Below are 27,707 nucleotides of genomic sequence, written 5' to 3' on the forward strand. Positions count from 1 at the left end.
TTTCAGCCATCTGTCTATGCCAGGTTATGAATGGTATGGCACAGACGGGTCCACTCGTTTATCGTTGGCCGCATGACTGAAGGCGTGTGGAAGACGCTGAAGGCGTTTTTTAGGAGAGCCAAGTTAGGAGCAAACATCTAAGTTTTTCTTGTTCTCCGAATTCAATTATTGCGCTCCAAATGGACAGAAGTAAATCTAAACCGCTTTTGTTCCGGAAAAAAGTGTAGCAATTACCGCAGGGCATCTGGCGAGCCTCTGCCGGAGCGACGTCGGCATTTCCAATGCAGTTTAGAGGCGAGCAACTTTAGACAGCATTTTTAAGGTGCCTATACGTTCACAACGTTTGCGTTTTCTTTTTTAATTCATTAACCTCCTTCACTTCCCTTTAGCCCTTTGCATATATTTTGTAGGGCGTCACATTCGGAGCTACTGCTGCTGGAGCTCCCAAATAAGCCACGCTTGGAGAGTTGGCGGCGCCGCCATTTTGTTGCCTAGTACACAGCGGGCACATCTGGCAATAGTTACGATTTAAAAATGCTACTTCCTGAGCTTCGGGTATGACTACAGGAAGTTCAGGCAGTATCGCCTTGCTTTGTCATGGACTGTTGTAACGCTTCTGGGGGACAAAAAAATGTTTTCCATGATTTGCGGCAAAGCCTCGAATAACTGTCAGCAATGATTTTCAGCACCAAGATGGTTGCAGCGTCGTAACTCGGAAGCGTAGCTTATTTGGTGGCCATAGCTTCCGCAGTGCCCGTGAGGAAGAGGCCGCCCGGCACTTCAAGTTAAGCTCTGCTGTTGAGAATGTGGGGGTCCCTCCGGGGGTGAATCGGCTGGGCGGTCATCAGGGCACCATGGTCATCTTGCTCTGGAGATCCTGTGCCAGCCCCGAGATTCCGGCGCTGATCTGACGCAGCTTGGGCTCAAACATCAGCACCTCCTTATGGACCATCTCTGCAAGCAGACAGGCGCGGCAGGCTCCAGCACACGGCCACCAGAATCCAGTTGTGGGTTGCGGCGACAAAAACCCCAAAACTGCTCTACGAATATCTAAGTGCACGTTGCATTTTTTTCGAAACCTTGAAATTAGTTTAGCTTTTAAGAGTAATTGGTGTCAATACTGAAACTGCATTGTGACCCGTCCAACCATTAATGAAAAAAGTAATGAACAAATTTTAGTCGATCACCCGTGACGATTATCGCCCCATCGAGTGTCCATCCAGCCATGTAACCCACTTGCACCGACCGCACCAGCGTAGCCTTCGTGGCTACATTAGTGCGGGCACTTGTGCAGCAGGCAGGGCGATGCGAAACGCGGACGATATTCCTATTCGTGTCCTTGCATCACCAGCCTTGCCTCACAAGTGGCGACTTTAGCGCCAACCCCGCACTTCCCACATAGTTCAAGTTGTCCTAGATTTGACTGATTCGGGGGTTTTCAATGACTCTCGGCAAGTTTTTAGTTGAAACCTTACGTTTCTTTTCACTAATTAAGAAAAGTTAGTTAGTACATTTTAGGTAATTATTTCGCCAATTTGTGTTTTTTGTAATTTTCGACATCCGCCGTGGCTGGTAGTTCCGAAAAGTTTTTTTTCCCAACCACCCTAGTTTCAGGAATTTTCGAAAGTATACACAGAAACACCCGGTATGTACATATATATGGCAAAGGACTGTGTTCTTTGAAAGCAGGAAAAACTTGGGCAAATAACCTCTGGTAAAGTGGTAATTCAAAACGTCGGAGGAACAGAAAGGGACAGTGGAAAAAAAGAGCGCTATATATTAGTTGGGTAAATAAAAATGTTGCCTTTAGGGGTGTACAACTATTTTTTGCTATTTGATTTGATTTCTTGCTATTCGATTTGATTTGCAGCACATTTTTACTAATTAGAGTTTCTCTATTAGCCGAAAAAAATCAGAAATATCCTCAGAATTCACCCCCATTTCTTGTGCCAAGCTTCACCGCTTTGCACTGGTGCACACACGAGTTTCACTGCTTTGCACCGGTGTGCTCAAAGAAACGGCTGACATGGCAGAGCATCTCGGTTAGATAGATAAACCTAAAAATTGCGCTTTTTTTTTTTTTTTTTTTGTTACGATTATTATTTTACCCCTCATTTTGAAGGACAGTGCCAGAGACAAAGGACCTGTGTTCAAATAAACAAGGTAGTCATTGTTAGATTATGCGAGTGTTGGATAAAGTACATCTAGAAAGTACTTAAAGTAAGGTAAAAAGTAAATTAGATGTTATGTACTTCAAGTAAAGTATTAATTTCTAGAGCAGAGTAAACTACTATAAATACAATGTACTTTCAAAGTAAAGTACAAGTATTTTTCAACGCAATCTATCCTGATGTTTTTCTAGGACCCTATGCAGAGCGCAAGTTCATCTGCTTCTTTCACAGGGGGTGCGATGATGTGAGAACGCTGAGCTCTTATTGGCCGATTGAAAAATATAGTGGGTAGACCTCAAGGCATCAAGCATTGAGGTCTACCCATTATCCTCTCAATCGAAACCAATCGGAGCTTGGCTTGGTTCTGACGTCACCGCAACTACGGCACAAGAAGCAGACGACATGCTCTCCGCATAGTTTTTATTGTTTAATTGATATGCATTGTTTTAGGGTTAATGGGGGTGCATCTTGATATGGATTGCCCCCGGGGGGGGGTGTAATGGGGTTGCATCAGTTATTTTAGGAAATGGCAACAAACTTCGGATAAAGTCAAGTGGCCACAGAGTACCGCAAAATACCAAGCATCCTCCCATTCCACAATAAGCACCCATTTCTTAATTTTGTAACATTCAGAAAATACAGAAAGGACATATAACTAACTATTGTTGACCTAAGAAGTGCCTATCCCCCAATTTCACATGATCTCCAAATTCTGAGAGGGCACTTGCTCGGGAAATCACAATAGTTGTTTTACTCTTGCTGACAAACTATTTAACACAATCAACCTGTAAGGCACTTATTTGTAGCGGTCTTATGGCCGCCATTACTTCACTCAGAAAAATGATTGGACGACTTCTCGAAAGACAAATAGTGTGTTTTCACACGACTATATGCTATTTTGTTGTTAGAAGTCGAGATACTAGTCAACCTTAAAAGTTGTGTATGGTACTGGGAAAGGCAAGGACGCGAGCATGTGGTTATTGAAAGTGCTTATTTCACCGAGACCAAATTTGGGGAATGTACTTTGAAGTTGTGAGTTGTACTTTCCTCGGAAAGTACCAGAAAAAAATACTTATACTTTAGGTAAAGTACAAGTACATACTCAGACAATGTACTTCAAGTAAAGTACAAGCTTTATAAACCTACTTGAAGTAGTACTTTAAGTACAATCTTCCCAACACTGGAATATGCTTTATCCTTTTTCTAGTACATGTGAAATGTTTCTAATGGAATATTACTGTTCCTGTTTCATAGGAATGTTTTCTGAAAAAAAAAATTTTCAGCTGCTATTTATTAAAGTATTTGAGCTCTATGTACATTCATTGAAAAACATTGACATATTAGAAGAAACTCAAATTCAATTTGTAGTCGACTTATTTATATTCGATTCTCAGTAAAAAAATAAGATAATTGGACAAACTAATTTCCTGACTAACATTTAGAAAGTTAATTAGTAAACTTTTATTAGATTGCTTATTGCTGCTTTCTATTTTTACTCCGCCATCTGCCACAGTGGACAACATTATTTTCAAGTTTGTTTCTTTTATTTCAGGTCTTCCTTAAAATTGATTGGCTGTAGCAGGTCAAAAACCCTGTCGATGGCACAAACCCAGTTATACCAAACTACCCTTGGAAGAAACGGTTCGTTTTGTCACAGCTTGATGTATATGTTCATTGGTCTGGTTGCAATAAGTGTTTGGGAAAAAAACAGCAGTGTTTTTCTCACCGCAAAAACTAACCATGCATCGCAGAATGCTCGGCCTCCGCCCGAATATGGCGCTAGTGGTCAGGATCGGGTTTCAGAACTAACGGCTATCCAATTCAAAAGTTAACGAGCGATTTCCGGAAATTCTAAATGTGGAAATGGTGACCAAGCGGGCCCGTGAATACGTGGAGATAAATGGTGTCTGCTGCCCGAAACGAGGCCCATTTCCTCATTTAAAATTTTTGAAAGTTGCTTGCAACTTTTGAATCGGGTAAGCAAATACCGAGCGTTTCGCGACACATCGTTCATTTGGGGCAGTGGTTCTCAAGTGGGGTTCCGCGGACCCACTGGGGTCCACTATGCCACTTTTCGGAGCCGCAAAGCCCTCGTCTCAACCTTGTTTACCATGGTTAGGTAGCACAAGCTGTCACCCACTATAAAGGGTGTAGCTGTTGCCATCTATCTATCCATTCATCTTTTTAATTGATGCTTCTCACTTCTCCCATCTATAGCAGTAAAGGATGCCCTTTTCCCACTGCAATTAGTTCCTATTTTACACCCTCCCCGCCTTCCCCTGCTGGCATGGGGTCCCCCATCACTTTGGCAGGTCCACAAGGGATCCCCAACACGTCCATGCTTTAAAACAACCGATTTAGGGGGATAGAAACGCCGTTATTTTTGCTCTCAAAGCCCCGGTACAACAAATCGCAGAGTGGCACAGAGAACATTGTTGCGTGCGGTTTTGACCGTAACATCCGCGCAATTCGGCATCGAAGCACAATGGCAGGTTTTTCTGGCTAGGCCTCATTTTATTAGACAGCTCGTGTAAAAACAAAATCCACTTTTTACAAAACCCAACTCGGGGAACGCAACAAACAAAACTGGAAAAACCTCACTAAAAGCCACAATAACAAACACGTGCACACGGCGTGCACGGTAATGCAGAGGACGACCGAACGACTTCTCCGCAGCGATTCGGCAACCATGTGCAATCGCCACATAAAATTAGGCACGCCTTACGCCGAAAAGGCACCTACTGTAAAGGCAGCCGCAAGAGCGGACACTCTGGAAACGAGGCAAGTTTTCACCCCACACTAAACAAAGCACCTACGTTGGGTAAGTACATTCTGAAAGTGTGCATCCAAATCCCGCGAGCAATTTAGGGTGGCCGAATATTGCTGCCCGCACGATAAAAACCCAAAAATTGTGACACGGCTGCAGAAAGCAGCAGAGCGATTCAACCCTCTAAAAAAACTAAAAGGCCGCTAGGACGTCGAAAGCAGAGGCTTTAGCCCGGCGGCTACAAAGCGAGCACCAAAGACACTAACAAACTCTACTTGCAACAAAGTACGATGGCACAGAACGGTCAACGAGACCCTTGCCAGTTTCAGACACCGTGGTGGAAATAAGCTCTAAGGAACAGTTGCAAGTGCACTTCTCAAGCATGAATCATTCTGCTTGGCAAGCGGAACTCAAAGTCGTCCGCACACCTTAAGCCACAAAGAGATAGTCAGCCTCAACAGAATGAGCGCTCACAGAGCACTTCAAAACGCCGTGACGAGGCTTCCGATAGGACGACAAAACTAAAAGTCTACTAGCCTAGACGCAAGCTTGAAAGACGTTTGACATCGCTGCAGGGTGTAGACACCGACTGTCCGCTCCGACTGACGGGTCTGTCGACAAGCCCGTTAGTCGGCAGACGCATCTGGACGCGTTCGAACGACGCGCGGGTCGTAGGGCCACTTCCGGCGTGAAACTTGGTACACGTTCTGGCCTCGTTCCGAGCATGCACGTGCGAGACACTTGTTCCGCCAGTACGCCCACTGTCCCACACTGGTCGCAAGTCACGGGCCCGCCGGTCGCTGGGCGCGGGCCGGGGATGCCGGACGGACGCCGACCGTCGTTGGACACGGCCCGCCTGGCACACCGGCAGAGTGGCGGTCCCGTCGGCTTCTGGCCGCCGAGGGAGGGTCGTTCGGCAGTGTAAACGCCGGCTTGTCCCGGCCAATCCGCTGCGGCCGCTAACGGGGCACGACCTCGACGCGGCTAGAGGTCCGAGTTGGCGGGGGACGGCACAAAGCTAACGGTCTCCTCATACACCAGCCCTGGAGGAGAGAAAAAGAAGCCCGCTTTGAGCACGTCGGCTGAAAGGACCGTTTCGGCTGGCTCTGGCCGGAACCGGTCAGGTAGGGTAGCTGGCGAAACAGTCATTTTGCCAGTTACCCTGTCTGACTGGAGGGAGTTGGGGAGGGGGAGGCATCTTCTCCCACAAACGACCGCTGGCCGACACTTGAGGGGGGAGGGGGTCTCCTAAAAATTTTGCCTGGTAAAATCTTTGCCGAAATCAGCTGCAATGCGAGATCTCACAGGAATGACGATCCAACTTTTACAGCCTCAATTTACTCCTTTGTAGATCCACTGGTTATCGTTTGGAGTTTTACGTCCAAGAAAATATAAAGCTCAGGTTGTTAGACTTTCTTGTTCTGTCTCTAAGTCTTATAAAAAAAAAATTTCAAAACAATTTACGAGCCTCTAGTTAGTGGACACCGCTGATCCTCCATGAAATCTGAGAAGGGGCAGGCGGACGAATTGGATGCTCGACCGGCAAAGGGAGGACGGCCAATGGCGGGGTTCTCCTCGAGGGCTTGTGTTCGCTAGACCGGGTCTGGTGATCGAAATAACCCTGAACGGGCAAATGGTTTTGCAACAAATGGCCGGCACGTATTCACGCAAAAGTTTTATGGTTCTAATAGGCACCTTTAGCAACTAATTTAGAAGACTGCCGGTTGTACGAGCACATACCCAGAGTCCCAGGATGCCAGCTGCCGACTCGTGCAACACACGCATGGCCACGTTTGCTCTCTTGCAAAGTATTAAAGAGACATGGCATTCACTACATAGTGGGCTTGCCAGCAAACCATTTTTACCACTTTTATGTTACAGAAGTGTTCCATAACCTGCCTCCCCTCCACCTCTTTAGCGTCCTCCACTGCATTATCCATCTTTTGTTTCTGTTACTTTCGGAGCGCAGTGATCCAGCACTCGGCATTGGGTGACCTAGGTATTTGAAGCACGAGCACTTCTCTATCCACCCGCGTTGCTGGTGGATGCAAATAGAGGTTAATTAAATTTGACAGAGAGGGATTAGTTCCGATGCTCCTGCCGCCGATCCCTTTGCACAGTCTCGCATCCAAACATCAGTTTGGCTTCCACGATGGTTCTAGGCACCAGCCCTAAGCTCTTGTGCAACATCCAAAGAGTCAGAAGCATGTGGCCTAGGCCAGCTCGTTTGGCAACGAGCAGCTACATACAAGATGCAAGAAACAAGACGCAGTGCGGGTCGCACGTGGATACATCTGTGTACTAAAATTTTCACAGGCAGTTTCCAAGCAATTTTAGGTCTACGGTCAATGAAATAGCTTTTCATGCACTGCCCCACATACGGTTGCTGTCACACCGCCTTGAGATACACCCCTGTCAGGGTCTTAAAAGTCGTTTAACAAATAGCACTAGCCAAACCCGAAGATCAGCATGATTTCCCACACCTGACGGACGGCTGTCCGTAGACTCTCGGATAATGCAGGGGGGCTGCATACGGGGTTTGTGCAACTGCAGGGAAAAGCGTTTGACCCAGAGCCACCCAACTGGGGATGGAAAACATGGCTGTCTCCAAGGGCACATGTGAGGACGTTTTGTTCCTACCCAACATTTTCCGATGACCTCTTTGTGAAGTGTGAGAGTGGTGGCGTCGTTCCATTTATGCCCCGCTATAAAAGAACTTCCCTTTGTTTTGGAGGGAAGCACAAGTTTAACGAGGGTGCTGCTTCATTAGTGCGGGAAGCTCGACGTTTGTCAAGAGGTCCCAGTTTAAAGGGGCACAGCTGCTTCGGACGAGCCTCTGCGACTCGACAACCTTGCCCACCGGCTCCAGGACTTTTTAGACTTATGCTAGGTGGCGCAAGCTACTGACCGTTACAAAGGGTATAGCCATTAACATTCATCCATCCATCCACGCCCTCGTAAAGCAGTTACGGCACTTACTCGATCCATCGCCCAAAAGTCCCGTACGCAGAACGCACAAGCAATATGTACACGAATCTACTCAGCATGAAATCGTGATGTCACATTGCACCACGATTTGACACCCTTTGTCCCTAGATCTCGTAATGTTGTTGGCAACGTGACACGTGGGATGCCACGACTCCACAACATAAGTCACGTGGTACCACGACGCAACACCGCTATAAATAAATAATGAACGTAGCCGTTCCGTCGCCGTAGTTGTGTTGCACCATCGTCAGCTGGGTTTAAGGGGGAAAACGTTGCGTCGAATTTAGTGCGAGACGACCCACGGTGGTGTCCCGCTAAATTCGACGCAAAGGTTTCCCGCTAAACCCAGCTGACAACGGCGCAATGCAACTAAGGCGACGTAACGGCTACATTCCTCTATTTATTCAAAATGCCCCGCATCGCCTTAAGAAGGCATTATTACAAACCTGCGCTCGTCCGCCGTATATATCCTCTTCTGTCCCCGTTTTTTGTGCGCTCTCTTTTACGACGAATTCATACCAACACGGCCTAGTTCTCAACCTTACAACACAAACCCTAACTTCCCTTCCGTTCTGACGTGTCCTGCGTCTGCAACCGCATAACCGCCGTCCCACACTCCATCTCTTCGCAACTGACTGCAGTGGATGATACAAGCCGTCGGAGCCAGTTCAAGCCCGTGCAATGTTCGCAGAGCTAGATCGGCCGAGATGGCCTGTAGCATCCGCCGCTGTCGGATGCAAGGTGACAAAGAGTATGCGATACGCAAGTTCGTCTGCTTCTTTTGCAGAGGTTGTGGTGTTGCCAGAATGCCGAGCTCCGATTGGCTGATTGAAGAATAGTGGGTAGACCTCGAGGCAGCTTGCTTTGACGTTTACCCACCATTCTTCAATCCGAGCCAATCGGAGATTGGCGTTCTGGCAACACCACAACCTCTGCAAAAGAAGCAGACGAACTTGCGCTCCACAAATAGAGTTACTATAATGTATGTTAGAGGTTAAACTGGAGCTAGAGTCTAAGCGACTTCCGGGAGGCAAATTGAAGCAGACAGCAAACAGTCTACTTTTGCGGTGCTCCTGTGCACTCCTTCGGGATATTGCGCGTGCGTTTTGTTTCTTCGGCCGGAAATAACACGGAGCACTTTTGTTATTTCGGTCGTACCGAATACAGTCGAGCCCGGTTATATCACACTTGGGAATTCTGAATTACTGCTTATATTACACAGTCCAAACATGCCCTTGAAAATCCCCATGTAATAGTATAGGAGCGTTGTCTTTTAGTGTCCAACTCCCATGACAAGGACACTCAATATAGCGAACGAAGCCCGACCGCCTGTTGCTTTTCCCGCGATGCAACTGCACCAGAGGCGGGCAGATCGAGCACATCGCTTGCATTGTGTGGCTGGCAGATTGCCAAGCGAGCATACACGCGGGAAGATTGGAAGATACGCAGCAAAACAGCACTTGAAAAAAAAAAGAAGAGACAATAAACCAAAAAAAAAAAGTGGAGGATGGCAAAAGCAAGCGGAAGGGCATGCGCGCGACGGCGCACTTAGAAAGAGCAGGGAGTGCCCGCTGTTGGAATGGAAGCCTGTGCCCTTTTCCCGAATACTGCTGATGCTGCGGGACTCCCTAGCCCCAAAATAAAATAAGCAAAACAAAAAGTCTTTGGCAAGTCGAGTATGTCAACAACAACGGTTGAGCAATCGCACTTTGAATGCCTTCTCTTTGCTTACCTTTTTCTTTTGCCAGTATTGCTTTGAGATTTTTTTTTTTCTTTGCCTTTATTTTTTTGTTGTGTGAATTTAGTGAGCATTCTTTTTGTTCCTTGCCTAACTTTCTTTTAAGAATCAAGAAATTTCTTTTATTCGCCTCGCTTTTCCGTTTTTCGTTCTTTTTTTCTTTTTTTTTGTGTGTTTTGTCGCTTATGCTTTGTGGAAGTCCCGGCCAAGCGCGTTGTTTGTTTGGCACGTATATCCCCATGCTGAAAAGCGCCCACGTTGCATTCGTGCTAACAGTGTCTGACGGCGTACATAAATGCATCTACGAAGTCGTTTTAGCGCTATTTTAACGCACTAAATTGGGAAGAAAACGCCGTAATTGATGAATTATTTAGTCTGCCTGACTGAGAAATGTTCAAAGTTCCCTAGTATGTACGAATTATTTTAAATGTTTGCTCTTATAATTGAGTGCAAGGGGAAAATGGACTCACGTTTTCCCATAGAAATGCATTACCACAAGTCAATTTTCGACTGGCTGCTGTCTACTTCAATTTGCCACGGCACACTAGCGCCATTTGAACCTCTAGCATACATAATAACTCTATGGTTCTGCATTGCCAATATCACTTAGAAAACAAGACCTGCACATCTCTCCTCCAAACATCATCACTAGTGAATCGATGCAGCGCCACCTAGCTCGCGTCAGTGTCACCGCCAGAACATCTCGGGGCATCTCTCGACAAACGTGACGCTAGCAGGCGGTGACGCCAAGACGAACGAGTCTCCCGCTTTGCTGCAACCCTCGTCGTGCTTCGGCGCGTTTGCCGCGATCCACTGACGAGGCCGTCCTGTGTAGGCCTCGTCTTCTAGGATGTATTGGCACGCGCATCGCGGGCTGCGGGCGAGTTGCACTTGAGCGCCGGAAGGGTTCAAGGACACTCACGCCTCCACTCGTGCACGCTGAGCTCGCGGTCCTCGAAGGACTGGTCGCAGGGTTCAGCGGTGGGCTCGTCCGTGGGGTCGGCCAGGCTGGCCAGGTACGGGTGAGCCAGGGCCTCCGTGGCCGTGGGGCGCTTGTCCGCGTCCAACTCCAGCATGCGCTCCAGCAGGTCCACCGCTGTGCCGGAGAAACAAAACCAGTCGGACGTTTGTGCATACCGTAGTACACCGAGCCATCGCCCACTCCCCTATTGCCCGAAATTCATTAAAAAGAGGGGACGGCCATGTCTCGGTGGCTAAGTGCAAAAAGTTTAGAAAAAGCAGTGCCCATTTTTCTGTACCTATCTGCCTATTTCTCTGTACCTATCTAGCGCGGCTGCACAACAGATACATTAAACTGGAAGCTCGAATTAGTTTCATTGTTTTACGCAAGAAAGTTCACGAAACAATGTTTCACTGTCGCGAAGTTCGTTACTTGCGTACGCGCAATGAACACCGCCGATCGGCATGCAGTGCAAACGTTTGTTTGAAAGCAAGTTTCTAACACCGCTACGTTCACTTCGTTAGAAAAAATACTTAGGGGACGTTTAAGCTTTGCCTTTAAAAGTGGAACGTGATAACATTATGGGGCCCCGTTTGCAAAGCCTTCTCATATAAACACGTGCTCATAGCCAAGCCGTGCGTGTGTGCATGGGCTAGTCGGTAGCATCATTTGTCGTCAACGTGGCTGTGACGCCATGACCCTATCGACCCGCTAAATTTGGCAGAAAAAGTTTTCGCTAAATTTAGCGCAAAATTTTTCCGCTAAACATGACGGGAAAATTTTCTCGACAAAATTAAGCGTGTAAATCCCATAATGCAGCCACGAGTGGCAGCCACATGTGGCCATGCACGTTGCAGTACAGTCTAAGCTCGTTATAACAGACTTGGTTACAACAGACATTTGGATATAACATACCGATTTTTGAAGTTTGGTTGGTTTTCCTCTATGTACCATTGACTGAACTTCATATCTGCATACAACATACTCCTTTTAGAACAGACCGAAATCTTGGTCAAAATCAAAGTCTGTTATAACGAGCTTAGACTGTATGAGGCTTTTTGGTCCCGCCGACGCCAGATTTTCTGCGACACAAGCTCCTAAACGCTATCGTGCTAAGAAAAAAGAGAAAGAGTCAACAAAAAAATAGAGTAACTGACCAGGCATAACGAGCGAGCGAGGGTGAAAAAAGCAACGAAGAGCAATGGTGCTGAAACGGGAAAGCCGGCAATCGCGTTGGCAAATACTTTTCCAGCCAAGTTGGACACCTTGTCAATCACAAGGAGCAAGGTCTTGTGCAACTTTCTTGTTTGGTGCATACGTGCGTGCGTCCACGCTATCAACGTGGGTTGAGGTGGCGCCACGAATATGGGCCTCGAAATGGGGTGCTTTACAAATATCTGTGTCTGGCGTTCCAGCAAATGCTTATTTATCGGCTGGCTTTGTCTCAAACATTGCACGACCTTACCAACCGTGGTCGCGACTTCCTGGGAGAAGAAGCCGGTTCGCGGTGACCTTTCTTCATGGAAACGGTCTTTGACCTTACGCTCCGCGGTTACATTCCATGATATGGGGCGTTTGCTGAACTTGCAATGCCTGAATAAGTCACTGCTTGCGTTATCTTTCAGACTTCCTTATTGTCCGAATTAACTTTTTTGTAAGCAAAACACAGTTTAATTTTGTTCTGCAGCAGAGCGAGCTTTCGCTCCATGTGCTTTGAGCTGCGGTGCTCTAACGCACGCAAGAAAAGGGGAGGGGTTAAACCATTAGTCAGCTACGCTTACGATATTGGTACTTTATTCCACGATTATCTTATATATTTTGCCATTTCGGTGCTTAGTTAGCGTTAGTTCAGATTAGAAAACATGACTCTCCGATCTTTAGGTATGTCGGAAGCTTGGGCAATATCCATGTGCTCCGCCGCAAACTGCTTTAACGTTTCTAGAGGACGGAAAACCGTTTACTGCAGTTTCAGACAAACTTCGAATGACTGACAGCTACGATTTTAAGCACCAAGATGGCCAAGTGACGTTATTCAAAAGCGTAGCTTAATTCGTGGTGCTAGGGGGTGTCCGCGACACCCCCCGGGGCCCCGCCGAAAGGTCGGGACAACCGCAAATACCTTGTTCGAGCAACCTCGGCTCCTCGTGTGCCATGCGCACACGTCGGGAAACGCCACTTCGTACTTCGGCGTTGCGAGCCGAACTGGCCGGCAAAGATGTGTCTCACCCTTGGAGTTGGCCCCCTGGAACACCTCGGAGAAGTTCTTCTTCTTCATGACCGGCAAACTCCGGATGTAGTTACGAGCCTGGCAAAAGAAGACGGAAGTCGAACTCAGAAAAGCAGTCCCGCGAGCGCGGCAAACTCGTGTGCGAGATGGCCAGGCTCGCGTGCATTACGAAGCCCACAAAGGAGGACGGCACAACCCGAAGCCGGGAGATGCGGCCGAGACGGCGGGTCTTTGCGCAACATAAAGGCAAGGTTTCCACGGGCAACTGACGAATTTGGTTGTTCGAAAATTTCGTGCAGGTACTTTCTACGATGCAAAACACTCCCTACCCTCCAAAACTACACACGTGTGACATGCACTAGCTTCGACCGACGACGGTAAGTGGTTGGCATTCGTGCGGGGACTGGGAAACGTTCGGCAAAAGAGCCAGCTGCCCACTGTCGCCGATCAGCGAGCATGCAGGGGCCGGGCAAATGGATTCGTAGTCAACATGCGAGCACGCACCCGTCCAAGGTCGCCAATGGGAAAATTGGTCGTGCACCCTCCACAACGAATCGAGTCAAACAAAACTTCTAACGCTAAAAAAGCACCGTGAAGGAGATCAACGTAAGGGCACGCAAACGGATGCTCCAAGAGGGAGAGAGCGGCGTTCATGCACCCGTACACGAGCGGACCGGCGTTTCGCTCGACCAAATCTCTCGCAATGTAAGAACCGGGGAAAGGGAGGAAGGAACGGAGCCCGGGACTGGCCTGTCGGTCGCTCCACACGCACCTCTTTGCTAGAGATTTTGCCGAGAAGCTCCTCGTCCGGTGTGCCACACAGCGCCATGATCCGGTTCAGCTGGTTTATGTCTTAGCCCAACGCTCGGTCAAGGGCAAACGTCCTCCGGCGTGCCAGTCCTACACCCACAGATTCCCTAGCTCTTGCCGAGTGCAACAAGTGCAATTCGGGGCAGAGCCCGACTAAGCCGCGACCGCGGTGCAAGATGTATATAGGTGCGGACACTGCGCGCAATGCAGCTGCCAGATAAAATTCTCTCCTCGCTTTGGTTGCAAGCAGCGCCACCACGACTCTTCAGTAATCGGCTAGTGGTTGCCTGTGTGGGCCTGGTTTCCTATGCTCCTCTATGGGAGACATGCTTGCGTCTAAAGTCGCATTCTGGGTGTGTAACATCATGTAGAACTTGCCACTCGCACCCATCGTTTGCTTAGACGCAGCTTCGTCCTTAACCCTAGTTTTGTGTCTCAACGGCATCAAGAACAGTTTTATGAATGCGTCCAAGCGGAGAGATCTCTGGTGCAGTGTTCAAAACAGCATTTGTCAAAGTCGGAGCAGACGCGCCGAGCAGAAAGCGCAAGACCCCAAATGCCATGGCAACGTTTTTTTCCCCCCCTTAGTTGCGTTGTTTGGCTGGCGTAGACCCTGTTGACACAGGCTACTCAGGCGCGCGCCAATGGAACTTTATCTGGTCAATCGCGTCGCAGCGTATGCCGTGCCGTGTGTCCTCACCTAAGGAGTATCTTACACCGAGGCCACAACCAATCTACTTTTGTTATCTAAAATCGTGCTCCACATGAAGAAAGTTGGCGCCACCTACTGGCAGTGCACTGCAACTATGCGCACACATAGCCTGGAAAGGAGGGACCTGTACCGTAGTTGTGAAACAACGAGCCTCCGAGAGTAGTAAACGCATTCCTTCCACCTCAGTGTGCCCCGGATGCTTCTTCCCACACAGAAACCGGGCACCGAGTCTGACATGCTGCCCGTTTCAAACGAGGAGTTAGGCACACGGCACACCCTGTAAGTCTACACAGCAACGATGCAGTTTGTCGTGCGAGTTAGCAGAGTCACGCTCCAACGCTGGGCACTACCTCTTCGCTGGTCATTTTCATGAGCAAAAAGTCGTCCGGCGTTCCTGTTACTGCCATGATGTGCATCAGCTGGTCAATGTCTGCCCCGCCACCCAAAAGGTCAAGGTCAAAGCGCCGCGCCTAAGGTGCAGCAGCTCCCGAAAGCAACGACACCGCAGACCTATCTGTGCTCCGCGCAAGTGTTTTATCGGACAGCCTTGCATTCTCGTTCGTTCGCAGCCCCTTACTCAAGGTACCTCTCACCCATCTGCAGAATCCGGAAGCAATTCACGAAACGAAACATCTCCCGTACTTTTGATGTGCTATCTGCAGCAGACACATTAAATGCTAGTTTTCTTCCCTTGCACTGTTGCTACTGCATAAAGTGCACGTGCTACTGCACATGTCTCTTGGGCCATTGGAGGATCTTTTTTATGTCCACTCTCTTCTGTTTACAATGCACAGAAGCCCATGCTACTGCATTAACTTGTCCTACATGTGTCTCAGGCCATTGGAAAATCGTTTTATGTCCACTCTCTTCCGTTTACAATGCACAGAAGTGCAATGAAAGTGGGACCTCACATCACAGTTTGGTAGTCCGTAGTCCGTACTTGCTCTGCTTGTACTTGGGCCGACATCACACAAAGGTGATGTCGGCCCAATGTTGCTGCTTAAAAGTGTGACCGTGTAACTTTTGCCAAAACAAACCTACAGGTTACTTTGGATGTGGTTTTTCTTATTTTCGCGTTACATTTGTAAAACTTCAGCACACATTATTTTAAGGCACGAGTACCACAGATTATTTTTATGATTTTGAAGATTATGTCAGAGTGGCCCTTGAACAGGTGACGGAAGAGACCTATGATGTATGTGGCCAAGCTACTTTGGAACTAAGTGTGCCAGGGTTAAAAGAAGCTATTCTAAGGCCATATTGTACAAGCAAATTCTCACACAAATGTGCACTCAACGTCGCACCAGCATTTCTGTCCGTGACAATTTCTGTGCGGGGCCACACACTCCGTTTCCCAGAGAAAATGTTCCGCGAGGAAATACCTTTAGGCCAAAAAAAAAAAAAGCATTTTACAAAAGCATCTAAGAAAGAGACTCTCATCACAATTTTAGAAGCCCATGGCACATTGTATTACGCTCTATGCCATTTTGTGCCCTTGCTCTTTGTACTTCAGTCCCAGTCTGCTGGATCTAGGACACTTTAGCCAGGTTTTCAAGAGCTTTCAACAGTTGGTGACAAGTTAAGAGTCCAGGGAAAGCTCCTCTCACCTTCTTCCACCTTAGCAAAGCGAACGCTGTAGAGGAGGTGACCTCCTTTCCAGCATTCGCTCTGCTAAAGAGGAAACAGGACGGAGGAGCTTCCCCTGATCTCTTCACCTGTCGCAGACTATAGACGTAATTTTCTGGCACTGTCAAAAATGACCTCATTCGAAAGTACTTGCAGCCTTTTATGTAGCATGGCGAGAAGGACAAAGAACAAAATTTATCGCTTTATAGTGGCAAGCGGTGCTCCTAAATGAAAGGCAGCACTTAAGGTCGGTTCAGACATTTGCACTTGAGTACGACTGACCGCGCCCCCCCCCCGTTTACCAAGGGGTGGTTGCCATGGCAACAGAGGTTCGAGCAACGCGTCATGGCGCAGTCAGTTGCATCCAAATGCAAAACTTTGAGCCTTGAGGTGAGCGGCGCCACGCAAGGCCCCTTGCGCTGCACAAGCCCCGCCCCTCGAGGCACTCACGCTGTGGCTGCTAATTTTCTCGAGGAACTCGTCGGGAGGGGTGCCCAGCAGGCGAATGATCATGTTCAGCAGGTGGATGTCTGCAGCCACAGGCACGCTAAGGCTCCTAACGCGCCGAGGTCGACACTAGACCCCGGCGCATGGACGAGGGCATGGGCAAAGAGGGGACACGGGGAGTCAAAACTGGGGGAATGGTGCCTGAAACGTGTCTTCCACCGGTGTGTCGGCATAGCTTACATTCCCATACTTTGAAAGCAGTCCCCTAGTGGCACCAAGCCGGCGTGTCGTGCTGTCGGACGTCACGATCCTAAAAGATGTCACCGGAAGTTCCGGCAAAAAGACGAGCAAACGATGCTGTACTGCGTTTGCCCCTAAGCAGACGGTGCCGTGGAGGCTGTGAGCGCGTTAACTGGTTGTACGTCGATCCTCATCACATGATTGTGCTCTTGCCAATACCCTCTCACGGAGAGCCGGAGTGACGAAAGGGAGGCGGTCCATTTATCCGGCGAGAGCGCAGCTTCCACTGCACCGTCTGCTTAGGAGTGAACGGAGTGTAGTGCGCCGCTGTCGTCGTGAACCGTCGGGCTGTAGAGCAACCTGCTGCAGAAAGGGCGTCTGCAGCATCCTCCTTTTCTGCCATTGCATCTCCAGAATCGCAACAGGCAAGAGCACGCCGCAAGTGTGACATCACAAGCAGGAAATCAAGGGATCATAAATGAGGACGCGGCAAACACGCAGACGAAAACGCGTTCCAAGCACCAACCGAGAGTAAGGGCAGGCTAACCAAAGGGGTTACGGGAGGGGAGGGGGAGGGGTTAGGTGGCCGAAAGGAGAGCACATCCGAAGAAGGCTTTCTGCCGGTCTGGTCCACTGCCCAGGCACAAAGGCGTCTAACGCTCTTGCCAGCCTAGAGGTTTGACAGGCGCTCTCGCACTCTGGCCCCGCGACAGATTCGTAGTTGAGGCTGTCAAAGCCTGCCCGCGACGACGAAAAAAACCCGGATAGAGTGAGACCGCGGATTGGGCCAGCGTCAAGTGTGGGATAGACGTCTAGGACAGGGGCCTGGTGCCACGCTGGGACGTGCCACAAGAATCCCCAACAGAGAGGGAGAGACGGGCGGAAAATGGGCGAAGGGTCGCGCAGTGCCCGCCGGAGCAGACGGCTCTATGTTTCCGCCGCAAAGGATACGGTCGTTTCCAGGGAACAGGGTCTTGGACGTGATGAGCTCAGCCATGATGCAGCCCACCGACCAGATGTCCACTGGAGAAAGAGCAGGACGTCATCGTCACAGAGATTGCAAGGAGTACGTACAGAAGGGCGGGACCCTGTCACTACGCTCCAGCTGCACCTGTCCAATGCCACCTAGAGCTCGAAGCTACCGAATGGACGGATGGTATTGGCCGGTGGTTGCTTGTGCCACTAAGCCCAGACAAATTCACGCCCCTACCTCCTTAAATTTTCTTCTACAATCCATCTCTCGTTATATCGTCTAACCGCCGATTTGGGCAATATCACTCCTTTCTAGACCTTTTCCACCAATCCTCTACTTTCCTCATTCTGATTGTAATCCTTTCTTCCTCCATTCTTCCACCCTCAACGTGTGGAAAGACGCTGCCAACATCGCGATGTGGCAGGCAAATCCCAGGAGGTGGGCTTCCCCAACTATGTCCCCACCATGGGTAGAGCGCGAATTTTTGGGCTATGCATACCCAATCCGCTTATCTCAATGAACCTTTCCGAAAGGTGACTTTGAAATGAGCGGAGAGGTCTACGTTCCTGGCTCGTTTCCACGGAGGGTGCGGCGCACAAATTTTCTATCCTTGCGGTTCGCAAACGGGGGTCTCCACGATTATAAAATAATGTGGAACCTCAAACGAATTCGCACGAGACGTTTGTGAACCACTTGACCGGAATGCTAAAGCTTGAAGAGAGGAAGCAGAGTCTGAATTCTGGACAGTGTGAATACTGGATTATTGTCCCCAGCTTTGCAAGAAGTCACTTACTATACCAAGAAAACTCGCAAGAACAATTAAATCATGGAAGCGCCGTTTGGTAACCGTATATAAAATTACCCCGCAAAACAATTTGCAAAAACATATGCCTACAAGTTTCAGTTAACCGGAGAAAGGGGAAAAAAGAGGCACTTTTGGGGGCTGGCTACGGCGGCAAATCGCCAAATCCACCTGTGCTTACACGACTCGGCTCGACTCGATGCCCCATTTCCGGCCGAGCCAACACCACCTGAAAGTCAAGGCCCGCACGTGATGTCGTCGTTAGTGGATGCCGGACCCGCCCCAAGGGGCAAACAAGCCGAAGCCGCGTGCTAGCATCACGCTCGTGAGATACTGCGAGGCACACCGGCAGCGATGCCGACGCAAGCTAGACGACGGTCCGTGGACCCACCATTGACGACGTTTGGGGGGGCAGTGGAAAAGCGCAGGCATTGTCTTCTAGGCGGCATCGGCCGAGCAGACGGAGCTTACTCACCCGTCTGGTTGTAGTGCATCCAGTTGAGCATGATCTCGGGTGCCCTGTACCAGCGCGTCGCCACGTAGCCAGTCATCTCCACCTCGGCATGGCGTGCCAGGCCAAAGTCCAGGATCTGTGCCGACGTTCATCGCTACGGTCAACCGCTCTCATAGGAAGCCGACGGCAGGCTTGCGATCTTCAGTCACGAGATAGCAGACGACGCCCCTCGCAGCACACATTCCCGTGCAAAGCTTAAGGCCTGTTCGTACCCTCGCATTTGCTCGCGATCTCGTACGACGAGAGGACACGCCGGCACGCCGGCACCATGAATGAGCTGACCCTGGAGCTGCATTTCACTAGAGCGAAGGTTTTTGCGATATTCGAGAGATCAAATGTATATGCTATTAAGGAAAAAGGTAGTTCATAACACTGTCAAAAGTTTTTCGACCTAAAAATAAAAGAATGATGCAATGGGTGAGGCCTTCCCTCACCCATTGCGTCCATTGGCGATTTTGTCCTCTTTAAAGAAGCTTTAACAAGTTACTATTCATGATCTGTGCCGGACTAACCATTTTCAGCGTTTTTTGTACTTCCGTTGCCCACCCCCTCTGTAATGCTTCGGCCCTGAGGGTATAATAAATAAATAAATAAATAAATAAATAAAAGAAACTTGAGATGTACAGAACTGCAGCCGTTATACGTCTACCCGACAGATGGCGCCAGTGTATTTTCTCATCGAAAAAGAGTTTAAGAGGTTCTGGGGCACCAGTTTTAATACTAAAAAATGCAGATAAGTGTGGATTTATGAACTCTACTCCCCAAGGAAGCCAAGGACGCACCTTGAGTTCGCAGTCCTCGTTCACTGCAATGTTGCTAGGCTTGAGATCCTGTATCCAAGAGAGGATGTGTTAACAGTGGGCACGCGCTGGAGCGAGCTGCGTTGGCTCAAATTTTTCCCGACGATCGCACGGATGAATTTTTTTGTTAAAAACATTTTTGGTAAAAACACCGAAAGGTAACCCCCTTCTAGTAGGTAAATGCAGTGCTGGGGCCCATGGTGCCCTCGGCCAAAATGGTGTTGTAGTTAGCTACGACGGTACATAAGCGAACACTGTTGACTGGGGCAAACAGTCCTCTATGCTTCATCACCTGCCATTGTGATACCAAGTGTGACAGATCCCAAAAAAGCAAAAAAAAAAACATTTTTCTCTCCTTTTTTTTTTTTTTTTTTTTTGAACCACTTACAGCTAAGTTTACTCTTTATTTTCAACCAGTTTTCTCCCGATTTCAGGTGGGCTATCTCTCGGAATATTACAGCACGCGCGCAAATGCTTTACGGTAGATGCGGAGAAGGAAAGCCACCACAGGCATGCATCCGCTTCGTCGACCGCACGGGACAACATTACCCACGAACATTTGTCCACCGTAACGGAAGAACCGATCGAAGGACGAAGAAGGTACAATTTACCCTGTGAATGATTCCCGCCGAGTGGATGTACTGCAAAGAAATGTAAAAAAGTACCGAGTCACTCCTAGTCCACTGTCAAGAACAAGTTGCAAACGTGCACTCCGCAAATGTGCCACCACCGAACATCAATTTCACATAATAAATCTCGAGGAAAAAACCTGCCATCTTTTCGCATTTTTGGCCGCCCCGGAGGGGCTTGGCATAGAAGCGGACGACGAATTGTTTTAGCGAAACGATTCGACACCTCCGATGACGACGCCCGCCGGCACTTCTGCGCACGCGTCAGAGTTTCGTCGGGTATCGTCTTCGGAACACAAAAACAACCTACTAAGAGACTAATCAAAGGAACCGGCGTGTTTTCTACCTTGAGTCCCCTGAGGATCTGGTAGACGAGGAACTGGACATGGTCGTCGCTCAGGCGTTGGGTCCGGATTATGTTGTTCAGGTCGGAGCCCATCAGGTGGTTCACGAGGTACCTGCGGACGCAGTCAGACTCGTCACGTCGTTTGGCGTTACTCAAAAGCTTGAGCGCACCGTTGCCCAATTCGATTGTTTACGTTTTCGTTTGAGGAAATGCAAGCCACGCATTCGTTGGCGGCAGTTCCAACTTTGACAGAACAGAACGAAACGTTTAAAACATTTGGGTGCTGCTTCTGCTGACGGGGCTACACAACCTTTGCGAACCGGTCGGCCAAGCGGTTAGACAAATTCCGGTGACCAAAATATATGGTGTCGTCTCGTCACGACGTTTGGGGTATGTGGATGGCAGGAGTTGACAGTACGAGTATTTACAACGGGTGACTTTCGTACAAAAGGGTCAACTTAACCGAGTAAATTAAAGTTCGAGCCCGTTTGCCGCAATAGCAATGTGCCTCTTTTATCACTATGACAAACTCGCATTTACCGAGTCGAATTTATAGCCACTAGGCGTAGGATCCACGTTTGCGAGGTACAAAGTAATGCTAAGCGCAAGTTTGTCCGCTTCTTGCAGGGAAGTTGCGACGACGTCGGAATGCAGAGCTCTTATTCGCCGACTGAAAAAAACATAGCGGGTAGACCTCGAGGCATCTAGCATTGAGGTCTACCCACTATCCTTCCAATCAAAGCCAATGAGAACTTGGCGTCGTTCTGACGTCGCCGAAACCTCTGTGCAAGAAGATCAATTTAGAAACTTGCTCTCCGAATTGATTTCACGCGGACGTAACAAAGATTTTTCCCAAGAAAGAATGACCACACTATAGAGAGCTTTTATAGTGCTATCAGTTTACAAGAGAAAAAAATTTGAACAAACTAAAACAGTGTGCTGAAAGTATACGCCAGTGCGGAGTCAATGCAAACTGTTACGAGGAAACGTTGGCAGTTACGAGGGCTCTAGAGAGAAACTGCGACATCCTCGCTCAGCATCGAATGGAGCAATGGGAAGCAGTGCACCACTTGCAACAAAGTCTCCCCTACTAGAAAGCCATGAGCCCACTACATAAATGAAGCGTAGCAGTCTTTGCGGCCACATTAAGAAGGGGTGAAAGTCTCTAAATCTCAAACATTTACAAAAGTGCTCATTTTTCAGAAATCATAATCTTGAAATCTACACAGCCCAGAATATCTGCCCACAAAATATTATTGTTCAATTCAATCTCTGGCTATTCTAAAAACAGCAAGTTCCAAATCTTAAGCAGCTGTACGCCCCTGAAAACAAAAAAAAAAAGGTTTTTTTTTTAAACAATCTGGTTGGACATGATTGTAAACCTGAGACTGGGGCAGAAAAGAGAACACAACAGAAGGTAGAAAAAGAGGAGGCAACGTCTCAAAATTTGAGACATTGCCTCCTCTTTTTCTACCTTCTGTTCTGTTCTCTTTTCTGCCCCAGTCTCAGGTTTACAATCATGTTCGACTTACACCAGCTCGCCTGCACTCTGACTATTTTTTCGTTAATCTGGTTGGGACACGCATGTCAAAAAATTCATTTTTACAGCAGAGCTGCTACGGGCGAGTTTCCCCGTTATCGTGTCCGCCAGCAAACAAATGATGACACAATACTCTGGACAGCTACCGCCATCTATGAGCAACAACGGCAACCAGACAACCCGCTTGTCTGGTTGCCGCCATCGCTCATAGATGGCGGTAGCTGTCCAGAGTTTCCACCCTGGCTTGCCAACTTGCGGCCGGCCATTACTTCATTCCCATGATAGTACAGGTTTGCTGGTCTTCCTTCTTCACCAGAGTGGAAAGGCCGAAAATCTTTCTTCCGCTCTCCTCTGCTCCGCACGCCCAAAATGCCGAGAGAGAAAACAAGTGGAAAGGAGGTGACTCCCAACTAAATTGCGTCCCGTGCCAACAAATATTGCTCTAAAAATTTTTTTTTCCGCATAAAATTATTTTTTAGACATGCGTGAAGCAACCAGATAGTTTAAAAAAAAAACTTTTTTTTTCTTTTCAGGGGCCCTTTAATGCACACAAGAAACTTTGAAGGCGATTTTCTCGGCTTTGCCCTTTTATAAATAAAGAGTAATTCGCTATAACTTGAAGTAATTATTCTCCCATTTATTCCCCTTTCACAACTGTGATTTACTTATAATAAAAAAATATTGCTTTATACATTGTATTTGCATTAGGATATATCATGAACCTTGGGAAATCAATGTATGTTGTTAGAAGGAAAGATTTTAGCGAGGAATTATCTTAACGACCTATAAGAAATGACATACTTAGGATTATTTATTCTGCAATATTTTTCATTTGAAAAGATACTGTAAATCTAATTGCAAATTTAATCCGCAATCTCCATACTTTTTTGAGCCTATTTGAATTCATACTTTATTTCAGCGAGATAAGTTAGTAAATCAAATTAAAATTTTTTAAGAACATTCTTCCCCTTAGAGAAAGGATCAGTTAATGAATATGCACAGTCGGGCAAAGAAGGCTCCCCGTGCGGAGAAGGGAACTCACACGTCCTGAAAGTCCTCCAGAGTTGTCGATGGTGTGAACACGTCCAGTAGGCCAATCACCTGCAAGAATGAGGTGGGCAACCGTCAAGTCCCAGGACGCCACTCCCAGATGCCTCGCCCTCCTGGTGCCAGCAACGCAACAACGGACGCCGAAACAAAGGCACCACACTTCTCGCCGACACGTAGGGGTTCACAAATGCAACGATGCCATAGCCAGCAACCCCTTGGAACCGGCGCAACTTTGACACTGCGTCTCTTTATGACGCAGTCGTACAGAGCAAGGCGCAAAGCAGCTCAGAAATCCCAAGATTACAATCGTGCGTTGCCTTTTTCTCTAATTGACGTGCCATCAAACATTGTGACAAGCCCCTTTTTTGTGAGACAGAAGTCGGAAAAAGGAGCTTGTTGCGACGTTTGGTTGTGTTTTCAATAGAGGAAAAGGCCACGCACGATTGATGTTTTGGATTTTGTCAGATGCTTAGGGCAAAGGAACGTGCCACTATTAAGTCACATTGCGATTGGGGAAAAGGCCACGCACGATTGCACTTTGGCATCTACTGGGATACTTGGGGAAAATGGGGCATGACACAATGTTTGGTCTAGCTTTCTAATTGGGGAAAAAAGGCCATGCATGATGGTTATTTTTTATTTTCTTGGGTGCTTAGAGTGTGTAGGTTGAGTTTGGATTGTAGAAAGGCAAGAGCCACCCTGGAGGTATGGATTCATGTCGGAGCCAGCCAATGATTAGGCCCTTGATGGAGCCACTTTCAGTACAGCACCTGGAACTCGTACCTGACCAAGGCGTTCACTGAGTCTTAAAATGAAGTCCCTCGATTTCCACCCGACGACGTCACAGAAAAGCTGGTGGACGTAGCGGATGCCTGTTTTGCTGCAGGTCGCTCTCCAGTTTGACAGTCCACGGAAGTTTCTCCGGCAACAAGTTGGGACGCCACGACGACAGCAATGCTCATATTCTCTCGTGCTTTTTTCCCCGGAACTTCTACGCCCAATCACCAGGATTGTGACATCTAATAACATGACGCCTGCCTTTGTGACATCACCTGTTGCCGCTTGGAGACCACGTTTGATCACAGGCGGAAGAGGATGCAAACACACCAGTCGGAGTCGCGTTCCTTGTACTTCCGGAAATTCCACAAAAAGTACAAGCTCGAGAGACGGAAGGGGGACTCACGTTTTCGTGGTCCATGTGCTTGAGGAGGCGGAGCTCTCGGTATGTGCGCTTGGCATGGATGGCAGACTGGAACGGCCGTGACAGCTTCTTGATGGCCACCTTCTGCTTGAGCTCCTTGTCCAGTGCCGAGCTAGAAGGAGCGAGCAAAGACGTCTCGGAAACTGGACAGCCCTCCCGCAGGTGGCCCCGCATCAAGTGCAGTTGCACAAAGAGGATGTGCGGTATTTCAATGGGACACAAATGTCGCTCGTGCAACACGAGTATGTTCAAGATAGAGGCAGGCTTGCTAGAGACAATGTCTTAGCTAAGACCACATGCTAAGATTGTGCCACCGCTAAGACCCTGCCACTCCTCCGCTTGTGAAAAGATTGTGAGTGCTCACCCAGATGCAGATCCCATGATGTCCTTGATGATAAGGGCATCGTATTGTGGGTTTAATCGCATAGTCTCTTTTATATGTGCTCTGTATTTGAAAATTATCTTTGTGTAGAAGGAGGCTGACAATGATGGTATTGTGGATTTGACTGCCTGGTCTCTTGTGAATGTGTATTGTCTTTGTATTTAAAAATGCTGTCACCAAAGAACATCTCTGTGTGGTGAATGAGAGTGGCTGTGTGGGTAATTATAGGTTGCTTGAAAAATAATCCAGTTACCGAGTTTGAGGCGTGCCCTTCTATGTCTGTTCCTTCGACTGAAAGTTCTTCATTTTCTTCCACAGTCTCAGGTATTAAACAACATGATCTGCTTCTGCTTTACCTTTGACAGTACTCTCTTCGTAGAAGAGACAGAAAATAGACAGGAGCACGTCTCAATTGAGACGTTATCCTGTCTATTTTTTGTCTCTTCTACTTTTTGGTGTTTCTTCTCTACCCCAGTCTCAGGTTAATTTAGCATGGTTAAGATCTCTACCCCAGTCTCAGGTTAATTCAGCATGGTTAAGAGTTTTATAATTTAGAAAAAAGCTCACAGTCTTGGCTGCAGCCTTGTACTACACTAGGCACATACATACAGCTAGACTGCTTTTTGACACACAGATGTGTCCAGTGACTCTGTTTCCTTTATTCTTCTAGAAAGAATTTCTAACCGTATACGGATCATGGGCCTCAGGGGCAGTGGCTGGCTAGCAAGCCATGCATTCATTTTTGCTTACCGGTTGAAGAGACATTCTGCTGCCTCGTGTTATTTGTTGTAGTCAACACTTACACTTGTCCCCTTTGAAAAGGACCCCCCCCCCACCCCACCCTTTTTTTTTTTCTTCCCTGCGGCTCTGAACTTTTGTAATTTTATATGCGGCTCTAACCCCATGTCACTCTGGCAACCCCTGCTCTAGAATTAGACATTTGTAAGGATTCAAGCTCAAATGACTGTGCTCCAACAACTTTTCAAGAGCAACTCTTTTACAAGTGTGACATTGGTTCGCTGCAAGTCGAGCATCAAAACGTAAGATAGTCTTCTTTCCCGAGATCGGGAAGAGTATGAAAGGAGCCACGCCTACTGCGAAGTTTTTCCTGCGTCTACCCTCTCGTTTGGTCACTTGTAGGCTTTCTTTCGAGCCCCGTAAGCCGGCTTTGAGATGAGACCATTGTGCATTGTCTAGCCCACGGGAAAGTAATTTAGGACCAGTGTTAAAAGCCGCTCAAGGACTTGGCATAATCGCTGTGCCCGCGAACCACCTCGCTTCCGCCAAAAGCGTCGGAAAGACGTCGGTGTAACGCGAAAGAGAGGAGAGAGCTCGACACGTTCGTAGGAAGCGGAGAGGCGGTCGACTTCAAACTCCTACACATTTTACTGCCTTTTCCGTTTTGCCGCTTTATGGGTTCATAACCCCGCGAGACGGGACGGAAAAGCACACCGCCCAATGGTACGACACAGAGCCCCCAACTACAGCCACGCACTTTTCCACCAGAAGACACTGCTCTAACAAAAATGAGTTACGTTAGCAATGTAGCCACTGCGCCGCCGGCGAGAAAGCAAAACAGAAAAGAAAGCCTGTACAAGCGCGCTCTGGGAGCTTGTCAAGGGGAGGCATGCAGCGGTAGTAGTAAACAAGCTACGACATCGCCCACTTAACGTGGCCTCTCCCTTTCTCAAAGCTCGCGGTCCTTCGGGACAAGGTTAAATATCGGGACCGATTAATCGAAACGAGCCCGAGTGGAAACGAGGCCGCGGTTCGTAATCCGACACCGACGCCGTAGGCCTAGGCGCGCAACCCACCAGACTTGCCCGTAGGCTCCAACGCCGATGGGAGACAGATTGGTGTACCGGGCTGGCACCTCCCAGACAGTCTTGTTGAGTTCCACTTTGTGAAAGCCGCTCTTCATCGTGACGGCGGACGGTGAAGTTACACAACACGGATTCCCCACAAGACCGCACCTACAGAGACATCACGAGACACAACAAATACGGCTGCTCGCTCGTCAGGCTGTCCGCGCGTCGTCGTTGCTTCGTGCGGTTCTCCGTCCCGTACGCCCGTACCCCCGTACCACAGACCACAGTCCCACAGTACCCACAGTACGCCGTACAGTGTACAGCGTGTACCCGGTGTACCAACAGGATCCTCCGTCCGTGCTGTGGCAGCTGCGACCGCTGCGGCGCTGCTGGCGCTCCGTCCATCCGGATGGATAAATGCTGCAGAGCTCATAGGCAGAGCTCTGAACGGCTGTACCAGCTGTACTTTTAATAGCGGGCGGTAGCATGCACTAAAGCACTGAATAATATTTCTCATCCAGTGCTTTAGCATGCACAGGTAACCTGTAACCACTGATCTCTGATCAGTGCCTGTAACTATGGTTCTTGGAGCGCGGATCTCTATGGTGTTTAGCGTCCTATCTCACCCATACATCAAAAAGTGGTACCGGAGTGGCAACAAATGACGTCACAAACGCCAGAGTGTCATGCTGTTGCCTGTCGCGATTCTGGCGGTTGGTCATAGAAATGCTGGCGAAAAGCACGCGCGAACCCCTGGCGAACCCGAGTTGCCCGAGTGTCGCTGTCGTTACTTCGTCTCAGGCGTCCCAACTTCCCGTCATTTATCTTCCGTGGACGGTCACACTGGGTCACACCGGTCACATCTAGAGGAAAAGGTCCGCCATTTTCCCATACATTCTGGCTGCCGCAAGCGGCGGACCGCGGCGGACCATGCAGGCAGACCCTCTGGGTCCCAAACACGGTTACATCTAGAGC

At 48.5% G+C, this 27,707-nt stretch overlaps 1 protein-coding gene across 6 annotated transcripts; it reads right to left on the reverse strand.

Moving 5' to 3' along the window:
* LOC8040660 (mitogen-activated protein kinase 14A) lies at nt 1-27,626 on the reverse strand. Of its 6 annotated transcripts, none has more exons than XM_029986358.3 (12): nt 26,739-27,107; nt 24,525-24,654; nt 23,334-23,392; nt 20,752-20,863; nt 20,388-20,417; nt 19,759-19,806; nt 18,938-19,052; nt 17,639-17,710; nt 13,625-13,704; nt 12,852-12,930; nt 10,587-10,760; nt 1-954 (listed from the first exon to the last, which is right to left on the reverse strand). In XM_029986358.3, exons 1-12 carry the CDS (start codon nt 26,843-26,845, stop codon nt 845-847), a joined length of 1,116 nt encoding a protein of 371 aa, XP_029842218.2. In that variant the 5' UTR covers nt 26,846-27,107; the 3' UTR covers nt 1-844. The 6 variants fall into 6 exon arrangements, with proteins under 6 accessions (XP_029842218.2, XP_029842219.2, XP_029842220.2 ...); XM_029986359.3 differs by lacking the exon at nt 13,625-13,704 and adding an exon at nt 16,451-16,530 and having other exon boundaries at nt 26,739-27,075; XM_029986360.4 differs by lacking the exon at nt 13,625-13,704 and adding an exon at nt 14,725-14,804 and having other exon boundaries at nt 26,739-27,046.
* Nucleotides 27,627-27,707: the final 81 nt, after the last annotated feature.

Source organism: Ixodes scapularis, unplaced genomic scaffold (genome assembly GCF_016920785.2).
Source record: "Ixodes scapularis isolate PalLabHiFi unplaced genomic scaffold, ASM1692078v2 PGA_scaffold8__174_contigs__length_109621045, whole genome shotgun sequence".
Lineage (NCBI taxonomy): Eukaryota > Metazoa > Arthropoda > Arachnida > Ixodida > Ixodidae > Ixodes > Ixodes scapularis.